Source organism: Diadema setosum, chromosome 22 (genome assembly GCF_964275005.1).
Source record: "Diadema setosum chromosome 22, eeDiaSeto1, whole genome shotgun sequence".
In the NCBI taxonomy this organism is placed as follows: Eukaryota; Metazoa; Echinodermata; class Echinoidea; order Diadematoida; family Diadematidae; genus Diadema; species Diadema setosum.
The window spans coordinates 29,602,027-29,616,373 of record NC_092706.1 but is presented as its reverse complement, the minus strand read 5'-3'; the positions used below and the strand labels follow the sequence as shown (position 1 = coordinate 29,616,373).

Here is a 14,347-nt window from a genome sequence, read left to right as displayed (position 1 = left end):
AAGCAGTCACAGAGTCCAGCACGAATGACCGTCAACCGTCAAACAATCCAGTGTGAACGTAAATGATAGTCAGCAGTCAAGTGTGAAATACAGTCAGCAGTCACACAGCCCAGTGTGAATAATACACACCAGTTTAACTGAATTGTCTGTTATTCAATACTGGATTGCAATACACAATCCAGTGTGAATTATAGTCAGCAGTCACACAGTCCAGTGTGAATAACAGTCAGTAGTCAAACAGTCCAGTGTGAACAATAGTGAGCAGTCACAAGTCCAGTGTGAATGACAGTCAACAGTCAAGCAGTCCAGTGTGTACAGTCAGCAGTCAAGCAGTCCAGTGTGAAAGACGTACAGTCAGCAGTCACACAGACCAGTGTGAATGATAGTAGTCGAACAGCCCAGTGTGAAAGACAGTCAGCAGTCACACAGTCCAGTGTGAATGATAGTCAGCAGTCACATGATCCAGTGTGAATGTAAATGATAGTCAGCAGTCAAGCAGTCCAGTGTGAAAGACAGACAGGAGTCACATGATCCAGTGTGAATGATAGTCAGCCGTCACATTATCCAGTGTGAATGATAGTCAGCAGTCACATGATCCAGTGTGAATGATAGTCAGCAGTCACATGATCCAGTGTGAATGACCAACAGTAGTTACACACCCCAGTGTGAATGGCGGTCAGTTGTCACTCAGTCAAGTGTGAATGGCAATCAGCATTCAAACAGTCCAATATGAATGAGTCAGTAGTCATACAGTCCAGTACACATGTGAATGATTGTACATTCATATACGCATGTATGCACAATGTAGTTAAAAACTTTACCAGTGTAAATACAGCCATATGCATTATGGTATACACCAAACATAGCATTAATTTAGATTTGAAAGGAGTGTCAATATCCTGAATCTTCAGACAAAAATCAGCTTGAGTTTTAGATGTTCCTCATGGAATCGTCATAATTCATAACTAAAAGACAATCTTCAACTGGGTTGGTCATTCTCACAGGGCACACTGAGAATCTAATGGGCACATAAAAATTCAATTACTAGTTCTTTGCAAACTCTTTTGGCTTTGGACATTTCTCATAAGTTCATCGATTAATTCTCACTAATGCTAAATGCTGACCCAGTTACACTTATTACATCTATAAGCAAATACCCATGGAACATGTCACTTCGTGATTATATTCACATTTGTGTGTTTGCTGACCCTTAGGACTACGGTACCATTGACCAAATGTTTGCATGAATGTGCATTATACCCAAGAGTGAGGTATAAAACAGATTAACAAGGTTAATCATTTTGAGTACTGAAAAAGCTTATGATGGTCAGAGGCTTGCATTGTTGAGTGTCCCTATATTTTTGTAAACCTTACGAGGGAATTTCCCTAAAGTATGGGGATTTAGCAAGTGCAGGAATATCAGTAGATCACATCAGGGAAATTCAAGAAAATTAGAAAAGTGTTAAATAGTTAGGAATGTTTTAATTCTTGGTTAGATTCATTGTGTTATTACTGCAAAATTGGAAGTCTATAGTGGTGAATCTGGGGGGGGGGGGATCACTGCGTGCACGCCCCCTTAATTTTTGTCCTTTTTTTTTTAAGAAATCATCCTTGTCAACCGATTGTAGTGGCACCAAAAATTGCCCTTAAACATTTTTGTTTTTGTTTACTTTCTCTTTTTTTTTGGGGGGGGGGGCTCATCAGCTGATGAATCACAGAAATGGCACAAGAAATGAGAAAATCTGCAGTTAATAGATTTTTGGTTTGGGGGATTTGTTGTTGTTTTTGTTTTTTGTTTTTGTAGTAGTAGTAGTAGTAGTAGTAGTAGTAGTAGTAGTAGTAGTAGTAGTAGTAGTAGTAGTAGTAGTAGTTGTTGTTGTTGTTGTTGATGATGTTGTTGCTTTTTGATAGTACAGGTGTTTTGTTGTTTTTTTTTTTGCTTGACAGGCGATTAACCATGAAAGTGGTAAGAGAAAATACCTGTTAAGGCCTTCTTTTTTTTTTTTGTCAGCTAATGAAACCAGGAACTGGTACTAGAAATATAAACTGCTTTGTGCGCCCTTCCCCCTTAAAGACTTTCCTAGATTCACCCCTCTTCTACATCAGTCTGTGATGTTACAATAGTGCATCAGTATTGTAAAGATGATTGAAAGGGATTCCACACATTTTTCTTGCAGTATGACAGAGCACTCGACTTGCTTTCTTCAGTGGGCAAGGGGAATACTATTACCCTTAAAACATACAACGTATCCATTTACATGTATATCAAGTGGAAGGACTGTCTACAGTAGTACTTTCCATAAGAAATTAAAATTTTGGGGAATACTATAATTTCCTTCCTATTATTTCACTCTTGTGATATCATGTATTGTCAATGTCTTCCCACCCAATCATAGTGGATCATGGATTTAACCTATGCCTTAGGGAATCAAGGTACATCAGGTTTCCATGGCGACAACGAATATATGGGAACCTGATATACCAGGATCCCGTGACAACAACTGATATAAGGGAACCTGGTATATCAGGTTCTCGTGGTGACAACTGATATCCGGGAACCTGGTTATATCCCATGCCTTCAACTGATATGTAAAGGGAAAGGAACCGGGTATACCAGGTTCTCAAAATGTAGACATGAGTGCCTGCATTCATGTCCTAAATTCACGTCTATTTGTGTTAAACTGCCAAGAAAATGGCTTTGATGGAAAGATCAGAGTTTCTTCTATCAATATCTGAAGAGTTTGTTCGCAAAAACTGATAAGTCCATATTGGCCAAATGGAGATATTTGCGATTTAAGGTCAAGAAAAATAAAGAGAATAATAAGAAAATGTTTGCTTCTTTTGACCATAACTTCAAAAATGTACCTTTATATGTAGTGACCAATATATCATTTAAAAGGTATTATTTTGTACTTTATGACAGAGACCATACTTCAAAATCATCAAAAATAGACTTATTGCTTTTTGCGAACAAACTCTTCATCTGTTTTCTTTCTGTATGAAAACTGCATGTATAATAGTATTATTTACCTTTTTTCCAATGTAGTGTGCACTTGTTTTCCTATAAAACTCACATGAAGATGCCCATCATCGAACAAAAGAGTTTATGAGCCCATTAGCGCTATTCTGTTATTAGCTCTATTCATACCTCGCATCCGATCGATACTGTCATTGTTTGATGGCACATGAAGTTGAACGTGGAAAGGGGATACAGTGTGTGTGTACCGCTTGACTGCTTTCGCAAAGGCAGATTACCAACCTATTTGTTCTCCGTCTACGGGCATAAAGAATCTCACTTGGGGGCATCGAAGTCTCTCAGAGAATTGTGAGAGGAATGGATTTGACAAAGGCTGTAGAATCCAGTCTCAGAGCTTTTGGCTGGTTTGTCAGAATTTCCTCAAACTTCACCTGTGTGTTATTCTTCTCATTCTTTTGCATTCACTAAATCCACAAAGTAACACGTTTACTCTTTGACCCTATAAAAGCTGGTGGATGTTGGGGGCTCCACCCCCCCCCCTTTTTTTTTTCTTTCTGTGATCATTTCTGAACAGAGAAAAATTTGACTTCTCTGACTTTTCTAGAGTTTTGTATATCTTCTGATACCAAATTTTGCAAATATGGACAAATGCTTATTGCGCCATGGGGCATTTTACACTCAGGATGAATTTCCCATAATAATGTATAACACATGAATTATCATGGAATGAGAGGAACTACAATGTACATTTACACAGTACACTGCCCTTGATATTAAAGCACTCTTTTACAGGAGTATATTTGCATATGAATGCATTTAAAGTCTGTCATGCAATTATTTAATCTCGTATTTCCCATTAGATTAACAATTTATTAAGCAATTGCTTAATAAATTGTTAATAAAAAATGAATTTATTTTGGAAATCCAAGTAACCAGTCTTGTAGAGTACATCCCATGCAATGCACATACAAAATTTGGTGGCTGTCACATGCTTCATAGCCAAGATTTGGGGGTGGTGGGGGGGGGGGGGGATCAGATATAGCATCTAGCCAAAACAGATCAGCCTGATAAGTGCTGACAGACAACACATTCAGCCATTCCAGGGAATGCAGCTGCAACATATTTGTGTTCATGTTGTTGGCACAAAGTCAATGCTTTATCAATTTAGGAAAAGCCCATCATCTTTAGGTACAAATAAATCCAACAATATCCTGCTTTGTCTTCTTTCCACAATGAGAATTACTCAACTGCAGCCAGATTCTATCAATATTTACTCTGAGTCTCTAAACAATTCTGACATGATTAGATCAGTAACTTTTCACTGGCTGGATTTAATGAGTACTTCAACCCTTAACATGCTCCGTTTACCAACTGGCATTCACAGTGGAGTGCTTTGTTTGCAAAGAGGCACAGACATCTGGGTGCTGTTTTATGAAGAGGTAAAATTGATTATTGTATACAGTTGATTTCAACTTTAAAGGGTGTGTACAGTTCTGGTCGAGGTGAGGATTTCGATTTTTAACGTTTTGCGAGATATTCAGAAACTCTATTCATCTCTCTAAGAGATGTCAAAGAGCATGCAGTTCTAAGGGGTATCAAAAGTTTATTCGATGAAAATCGGTTTTGAAATGGCTGAGATATCCCAAAACAAGGTGAAACAAAGAGATCCTAATAAAAGGCGTGGCCTGTCGCCTTTTATCATTTTATCACTTTTTTGGATATCTCAGCCATTTGAAAACTAATTTTCATCAAATAAACGTTGAATCCTTCTTAAAATGATATGCTCTTTCATATTTCATAAGAGGCTTTTCATTATCTCACTTAGGAATGTTCAAAACATGAATCCCCACCTCAACCAGTACTGTACACTCCCTTTAAGTCTATGGCAGACTATGTGGTGAGGAAATTTAAAATCAGTTTTATCTTTTGATAAAATAGGGTCCTGGAAACTAACTGTCAATGAATAGAGATTAACTAATCTCCCTAATCCCTATTGTATCACCATGGCCTTCCTGTTGGACTGAGGCACATTGCTATACCAGAGTGAGTTTGCTATTACAGCTACAACAACGTGTACGTCTAATTTAGGGTAGACTACTGAATGCTGATATTAAAAACAGTTTGGAAGCTGAGTGTCTGGGCACATAAAGAGTTAACAGGGAATAAAGCCCAAATGTGTACATGAGGATTGATTAATGCTGCAATGTTCATATAACACCATGCTAGAAAAGTGAAAAAAAAAAGAGATTAATTTTCTTCACATTTTCTTGATATCATTGTCCAAATGTGACATCACAAAATGTTGTAGTCTTCTCATCCAGTGATGGTCACATCAAAAAACTTTAAAAATTCTTAGCTTTGCCATGTATCCTCCAATTTTCTCAAACTTCACTGATGTGTTCTACTAATATTCCTGCATTCCCTCAATCTATATAAGAAGCGTTTAAACGCAAAAAAAAAAAAAAAGAGAAGATTCATTTATTTCCATCAACTGGAGATATCTTAGATTAAAGCTGCTGAAAAAAAACAAACAAAATGAAAATCATCTCTATGTGATAATTTTCAAAAATATTTCTTATTATGTAATAAGTGCAGCATCACACACACAAAAAAAGATGTTATTTTTCTGTCTAATGATGACCTCGCTTTAGAAAATTGAAAATGGCATTGATCTGTTAAACTCTTCATAGATATTTGGGTTTCATTCTCTTTTACGGGTCAATTGATATGTCAGTACTTTAAATAGACCCTCAGCTTCAAAGCCTCTTTTTTTTTTTTCAGAGAGCACCTTTCCATTATTCAGATAGGTTAGTAAAATCCATTTGTATTGAGTTTACATCATTTCAAAGCTTAGAGTCTGTGCTTTCAGAATCTGTCCTAGACTGAAAATCCATGTCTTGAGACTTTTTGTTTCAGTTGCACAGACAAGACTTTTTGCATATACCTTCATGATCATCCTGATCAGCCACTTCTGTTCTATGGCACTGGTGTTCCTGAGCAGGGTCAACAAACTTTTCTTCACCAGGTCCTTCTTCTTACTTGCATTGTTGAGAGCGATAGAGTCCAGGTTGTCATTCACATCTCTGATGGACAGACTGAAATAGAGCCAAAGACAAAGGGAACTTGAAGTTGGTTTCCTTGACAGAATATACCCTTGAAACATGACCGTTTCATCCTTTCCACCTTATCAATATTATTTTATCTAAATGGTATTATTGTGTATGCATTTCTTCCCATCCTGCCTCATAATTTAGCCAAGGACATAACAATGTTAATGTTATATTGGGGAAAGTACATTTTACAGGGAATCTCTCCCCTAATATTTTAATTTGAGAGGTGTGAGAGCATGTCCTAAGAACTCAAGAGAAAATTCTATCCCATCACAAAAAATGCCCAAAACTGTGAAATATTTTATATTTTAATAAATCAGCACGCACTAGTGTGCGCTGCAATAGTAGCCAGATCTGAAAAAAGTAGCTGCGCGTCGACCATCGGTGTGTGCACGTTTCCTTCATTCGCCTCCGTCTGCACACAACTATATCGAATACTGTCTATTGGTATCGCCTCATCGAGCCGTATGTATCCGCATGAGTAGATGCTGCCGCGGCTGCCAGGTCAGTGGCCCGGCACGGCGCGGCGTGGCAGCACTAACTTAGCTGCGTACGTGGACATTTGCGTGCGTTGCGTGTTTTGAGAGTATCGTAGTACACTGATTGTACAGAAAATCATCCAACTATGCAATCAAACGCAGTTGAGAACTCTAGACGACTACTCTTAGCTCAAGGCACATGTAATCTTGGGCATTTTAGAGATTGCTCTAAGTCTCTTTATATATTGCTATATCTCTGTATGTGAGTAACGTTGCACTCTTATATTTCAGAGGGATATTACCAGTACAATAACCTACAATGTCCGAAGACAAAATTTCTGTGTACAGATACACTTTAACTAAACTTCTGTAACCCTTGACCCCTACTCTCGAGTTTTCACCCATTCATTTCATCTAGATAATTGTGAAATCATCTTTATTTCACCCAAATGTACGTACTATAACTCCAATGAACATTCCAAGCTGAAGTTATGTTAAGAAGGTGAAGAGAGCCTGGTCAAACCAGTTTTTTTTTTTTTTTTAAACTTAAATGTACTTGCTTGAAGGTCTCCACCTCAGGCAAACTATGCTGACTTTGGCTAATTTGGTCCTATCCTAGGGCCCCTCTATGGGGTACTGCCACCATTTGTACAAACTATAATTCCCTCCAACCCGTCCTTCCCCCCATAATCCCTGCCAAGTCTCGTCAATATCAAGCCACCCACCAGTATTAGAGAAGGAGATGGAAATGTGAACAGGTTTTGCAAGATGCATGACGCATGACAGACAATGAATAGATGACACGGTGTGATGTCGGTCACATGACGAACACCGGATGGTTAGCGATTGCAATCCTTTAAGCCATCTGGTTAATGTGAACTAAAGATGATGATTAAATACACTAAATACCCACCTGCCTTTCTCAGGACATCTGTTTCTTAGGACAAAAAAAGCCACGCTGGCAAAGTCACCAGCCTCCTGAGAAGGAAATAAAACATTGAGAGACAAAAATTGATTGATGCTTTACAATTCAAATACAAACTAAGATAACCCCCATAACGTTTAAAGTGAAAACATAGTGCTCATAAGGGTCCAAAACTGTTGATTTTTGCTCTCAAGATATACACAAATGCATAAAGAAATGTGTGATAATGAGCACTGTAATATATTGTAATACAATTTCACTTGGGTAATGACAAAAATATGAAATATTAGCCAAAAAGCTTCACCGGAAGTACTACAATCTCAGAGTTTCCCCAACCATGGTTGGCAACATGATTTTTCATATTCAGTTGCATCGAATACAATATATCGGGTCACAGCGGTATCTATTGTGTGTTTAATAGAGTGAATTGCCTGCAGCTTGTTTTGCATGCGATTCAATACTACTGTGTGGACATGATTTAGTCATCACATATTAGCAGCATTCTACGCACCCACTACTGAGCGGGAAGGGCTCTTCATGAACAAAGGTCAGTATACCGACTTTTATAATTTTGTGTCCTATGATTTGTTTTAATGTGGCTGCTATGCAAACAATAAATAATTGTAAGCAAGCAACAGTAAGTCCTATGGCTTTAAGTCTCATCAGATGGACCAGCAACCGGGATAGAGGGCTCTCCTTAATAGGGGCAAAATCACTGCACTCATGTTTGAAATATCAATGTAGCATTGTTGCAATGGATGATGCTCATTATTGTTTCAGTATGTTTCTTTATTGTAAGCATAATGTGCATTGTATCATATTATTATAACACAAAGCCAATGAAAAAGAAATGTCCATGTTATAAATCCATTATAAGAATCTGAAACTTCTTAATGTCTGAAACAGAATCTGAATTTGCCCTTCAATCTCTTTTATCAGAGGGAAAACTTCAACTAAAGAGCAGCTATGAGGTTAAAGGTCGACCAAGTAGCTGAGAAGCAAAGTTTTCTCCTGCTGAAATATGTGTTGCTATGGAAACCAGAAAGGAGGTTCTACCTGCTTGGCTGTAGGAGCTCTGTAGTTGAGGAGCTTCTTGGCATCTGTACTCTCCTTAGCCAGCCCAAGAATCTCGATATACAACTTGGCCAGAGTGAACTGTGCAAAGAAGAATGACACATAATAGGAATATTGTATAAACAACAATAAACTCACCTACACACATCTTTCAATAATCCTGTGTGTACGTTTTGCATACTGTTTTCTGTTCAATGGTGGCTTGAAAAATTAGTTTTACATATCTGCAAAAATGGGGCAAGTTTATATTACTATACCTCTTTGATGCCATATGCAAGTCTCTCTCGCTCCAGCTGGGGCAACAGCAGGCGCATAGCTGGGTAGAAGTTGTCCGTCTGTCGAGAGAGAGAGAGAGAGGGGCAAGGACCCATTCCATGCTTTGTCATGAAGAATAATATCATATAGCACTATGAAAAAAAAAAAAGATAAAAATTTGTCATTGGCCAAGTACTGACATGAAAAGAGTTCTAAAGCACAAAATAATTAAAGATAATAACAACAATAATCATCATAATTATTCATCAGTGGATCCATAAGAATTGTGAGGGACCTGTAGCCCAGCTTGTAGAGCTCTTGTCTACACTGCAAGCAAAAGGCTCAGGTATTAATTAATTGATTTAACTGTTATCACATTGTTCCTTCAGGCAAGAGGCAAGACACCCATCCTCCTCCAATAAGAAAAATAAATTATTAGCAAGGAAGTCCCAATTGAGAGACACAACAGAACTGGCTAACATAACAGATTCCACGTCACTTCTCTGTCTCTGTTCTCCAACAAGATGTGTTTGACAGAAAACCTCAAAAGTAGGTGGTTTTCCCCATGTGATTTGCAATATTGTTTTCCATGTTTAATATCATCAAGACACATTGCAGCATACAACAAAGTGAGAGATCTATATTTGCAAGATTGATATCTTTAGTAGTGTACATTGAAGTTATACCGGTAACTACAGAACAGGTAGTGAGAATCCTGCAATATCTCATAGGTCGAAAGCTATGTCTTGATTTTAACCCGTTGAAGACGAGTCCCGAGTATACTTGGGCAGGTGCCTATTGGAAATGCATGTTGTAGCAAAATCAAACCGTCCTCAACAGGTTAACTAGTCGCATGTTGCCTCATGATGATAGCCACTGTAAACATATTACTGCGCACTTGTAGCAAGAGTCTGTGCACTCAGGAAGAGATAACTATTAGCCAGCTAATCATGCAGCCAGTAAATTTACTGTGCATCCAGTTAATTATTGGATGCATGATTCGGATCGGATGATTTTTGTATACTTATATGGCAAGCCAAATGGAAATGCATCCAGTACATTTGCCATCAGGTTACATGATTACACACTGAATTTCTGACAAAAACATTTGTCCCCTGTTCTATAAAACAAATGATGCACGATTTTTTGTGAGTGCATCACGAGGAAAAGTGTTCACGTGGTAACTATGAGATTCAGCCTAAACCCACTCTGCAATACTACCTCATGCACATAATTCTGACTGATGCACTCAGACCTGTGTATTATTTGTATACTGTGACCTTACAAAGAGATTTGTGATGATATCTAGACAGCTGAGGAAGGGAGAAAGAGCTCTCACTCAACTCACCGTTGTAGGATTCTTGGCATGGAGCTGTTTGTGAAAAGCACGCCACTTTTCCAGGAAGTCTTTGAAGAGGCTCTTTTTCTGGTCATTTCCCTTCTTTTTCTGGACTCTCTCCAGAAAGCCACATATCTCTGCAAAGGGAATCTGACCTGCTACAGTGACCCCAGCTGGTGCGGATGAGGTAGCTGTTGCCAACTTCCCTGGGTCATTGCTGGTGGTTTCCATATTTATAGCTGGCTGTGGCAGAGAGAGGAGTTTCAGTGAGGCTAGAACGTCTTCATTTTGACATACAAGTTGTACGTAGAACGGATGTAAAATCTACATAACACATCTAGCAAAACACGATCAATGACAACAAACAACATTTTTGTAGCACTTTTTGATTTTGTAGAATATTCTATCAATTAGTTTTTGGTTTTGTAGTCCAAACACAAGACAAGTGGGGTCGGTTCTTAGTAACACAAAATATTAATGCTGATATCCATTTTCATAGCTAAAATAGAAAATACCAAATTAACACTGTCTTGTCTAGGTGGAATAGCATGGAGAGCCAGTGTGACTAACATAATTTTAGGATCAACGATGACCTTGCCCACTGCCCAATAATCAAATGAAAACTCCTCTCACTACCCCCTTGCCAACGACACTCTCACAGCAAACAGTTCTAGCTTGTCACCTGCAGAACGCAATAAAGGGTTCATCAATATCATTCCTACCAAGGACCATAAAGGACTGGAACAGCCTTCCAGAGGAAGTAGTGGCTGCTCCAACCCTTAGCATAGGGTTGACTCATTCATATCAAGGCCAGGGTCACCAAATAACCAACCATCATCATTGGGCATTTTCTTTAGGCCCTATTAATCACTTTACTGAAATTTACTTTCTTTTTTAAAAGTGTAGATTATCTACAGTGTAAACAGCAGTTTAGAAGGTTAACACAGGACATGTCAAGCTTGGTCTGCATCCCTTTAGTACCATGTTAATCAACCTATTGATTGTATGCATCTTCGGCAAGACAAGATAAGATTGATGCGCAACCGAGTCTAGATAGTAGGCCTGTACCTGCTCCTTTGGCTACAGTACACCCTATCACATACATGGGACTACAGCAGGGCTGACGACGTATCGGACAGACAGAGTCTACAATACAGTGACATAAGACCCTACCATCAGTCCAAAGATCATCGATTACTTACGGTACGACGTTTACAGACGATTGATTGCAATTCTTTGTAACTTTTTGATATCGATGAGCATGAATATTTTCTTTGAAGCTACGATAGCATTTTCGGTGAGCAAACTTACCTCTTAAAAGAGGTATAACTGAAAGCAAAGGTATGAACTATAACACCCAAAACATAAAGTGTGTACTGATATGCATCAGTAAAATATATACACCATATCACATATACGGGACTATTATAGTCGCGGCCGTTTGCTGCTGTTTGACCTTCGTTTACAAGCGTTGTTATTCGTCATTTATGTTAAAACCATCAGAACACATTGCCTTGTGTTCATTTGCCATACCTAAAGAGACATAAAACATCCAGAGAATATTCACCTGACGTGTAGTAGGGTTAACCAGTGATAATAGGACTTCGTAGAGAGAAAACGAAAGCGTTCTTGTGCCCGTGCACCAAAGAGGTTCTGTATTCTCTTTGCCGTGCAACCGACAACCGACCGATCGTTGGGAGGGGGTAGGGGGTGGGGGCCAGGGGTGGGGGGACTCCGCTTGAGAAGTTTAGACGTTCCTCCCTCCCACACCCCAACACAATTTTCCCAACACGGATCTTTCTAGATATTCCCAGCAAACACGTAACGTTTCCTAAACGTGTTTGTCGTTGTTGTTGTTGTTGTTTTTTTTTGTTTTTTTTTTGTCAAGGTTCCGTACGTCTTCGCTTTCGTATAAAATGGACGTTTTTAAAACGTAGGGCCTACATATAGCTGGCCTAACGTCAAACCTTGGACTTAGAATTTACTACAAAGCACAGTTTTGTTTTGTTTTGTTTGAAAACGTTAAAAAAGTGTCAATGGACGTTACAAAACGTTTTTATTTACAATATGTCAGCCACGTCCTCGTCATTACATAAATGTCTACAAAACGTTTTTATTAGGTCTGCTACGTCGACTTCGTCTATACATATTAAAAAAAAAAAAAAATTTTTGCTCCGCTACGTCTTTGTCATCAATTGGTTTCTTTGTCATGAATATTCATGCTTATTTATGAATATTTCAAATAAGAAAATCTAAAATTTGAAAACTAGTGGAAATAGATAGAAGAAATTAAATTCTAAATTATTTATGTTGGGTTCAAACTTTCTGTGTTAAAAATTGTACCTACGTTATTGATCAGTTACCCACAATATCAAATTGTGTTATGAAGAGGTATTTTCATAATAAATGCTAATGAGCCTACGTTAAGGTATGTGTGATTCAATTTTAGTCACCATGTCCAGAAAACCTTTGAAGAACGTCTAATTTGGCACTTAAAATAGTATAGTTATGAGATTATACAAACACAATCTGGGAATAATGTACGGTCCTCATCCTAATCCTATATAATCCTCCTTACCTGTTCCTAAAGTTCTACCACCTATAAACCTACTACCATGATATCCTATTCCCAGCTGCTGTAACTGTATCACATTCTTTTATGTACCGGCGTAAATGTTGGAATGCATGAAGACATGTACCTCCATTAGGTCTATTAACATTATGAAAATAACCCTTCATAACACAATTTGAAATTGTGAATAACCGAACAATAACATAAGTACAATTTTTAATACAGAAAGTTTGAACCCTGCATAAATACTTAAGATTTCAATGTCTCTTACCTCTTTCCACTAGTTTTCAAATTTTAGATTTTCTTATTTGAATATACATAAATGCGCATGAATATTCATGATAAAGAAACCAATGACGAAGACGCAGCGGACCAAATAAAAACGTTTTTTAAACGTTCATTGAAGACGAAGTTGACGTAGCAGACCTAATAAAAACATTTTGTGGACGTTTATAAATAACGAGGACGTAGCAGACATAATAAAACGTTTTGTAACGTCAATTGACGTTTTTAAAACGTTTTCCAAAAAACAAAAACAAAAAACTGTGCTTTGCGGTAAATTCTAAGTCCCAACTTTGACGTCATATGCACGTTTAAAAGAAAATGTCCATTTTATACGAAGACGTAGGGAACTTCAAAAAAAGTTTGGGAAACGTTCTGAAAACGATATGTGTTTGTTGGGTAGGCACACATGGCCAAAAAAAAAAAAAAATGCACAAGAGCTTTCAATCTTTTTCTTCTCAGATGCCATTTTTTTTTCAGTCTTGGGCAAACTGTGTTATTTCAGTCAGTGCAATACTGCAATACTCAACGGTACAATACTCGTGAGTTCTGTGAAATGTGATACACGAGGTTTTTTTTAATGTTTGAACAATCATTTGATATATACATTCAATGTTCAAGTATATAAATTCAATGTTTAAGATGAGGCTCATCAGCATGATGTTCAAAGCGGGGTTTTTTTTGTGCTTATATTTACAATTTTTTCTTAATTAAGCAGGATATTATAATCATTTCTCGTTTGATGTGTGACTGTCCATGCAAGAGTTGAACGGCTGCATGAGATGAGTATATGGGTTTATCTGTATAGACATGTGGATGTGATGTGCATGTGTACGTGTATGTATGTGTGTTAATGCGTGTGTGCGCGCGTGTGTGGGTACGAGTACGTTGATAACTATGGTTAGCTTTTTAAAGTAATTTTTTGAATAATAATTGGTATGAATTTGTTTATTGTTTTGATATGATGCTGTATATTTTTTATGTTAACGTAATCGGTATTTGTCATTGTTGAAATGTTCATACATTGTATGTTGTTTGATGTAATTGATATGTTTTTCAATGTGATGCATTGCATACTTTGCATGTTTGTTTCAATAAACCATTATTAAATCAAATCAAATCAAATCAAATCAAATCAAAAAGCTCGACATTAGATCACAGGACTTGATTTACGTATAGGCTTATACCGTCGAGCTAGTGAACCTATATATTTAGCTTCTAAAAGATTATTATAATCTTTCGCGTTATTCAATGATTTCTCCGACAAGGTTTAGCAGCGTTCCTAGAAGCATCCGATTGCGAGGTATATAGGCAGATATGTAACTTTTCCGTGA

At 37.7% G+C, this 14,347-nt stretch overlaps 1 protein-coding gene across 1 annotated transcript in view; it reads right to left on the bottom strand.

Moving 5' to 3' along the window:
- The window catches only part of LOC140245499 (DNA ligase 4-like), a 50,207-nt gene extending 38,396 nt beyond the window's left edge, over window positions 1-11,811 (bottom strand). The window contains exons 1-6 of the mRNA XM_072325067.1: window positions 11,727-11,811; window positions 10,169-10,402; window positions 8,823-8,900; window positions 8,548-8,646; window positions 7,480-7,544; window positions 5,922-6,072 (exon numbers count right to left, since the gene is read on the bottom strand). Of these exons, the coding sequence (XP_072181168.1) occupies window positions 5,922-6,072; window positions 7,480-7,544; window positions 8,548-8,646; window positions 8,823-8,900; window positions 10,169-10,390 (615 nt within the window). The 5' untranslated portion in view covers window positions 10,391-10,402; window positions 11,727-11,811. The remainder of the gene's footprint in view (window positions 1-5,921; window positions 6,073-7,479; window positions 7,545-8,547; window positions 8,647-8,822; window positions 8,901-10,168; window positions 10,403-11,726) is intronic.
- Window positions 11,812-14,347: the final 2,536 nt, after the last annotated feature.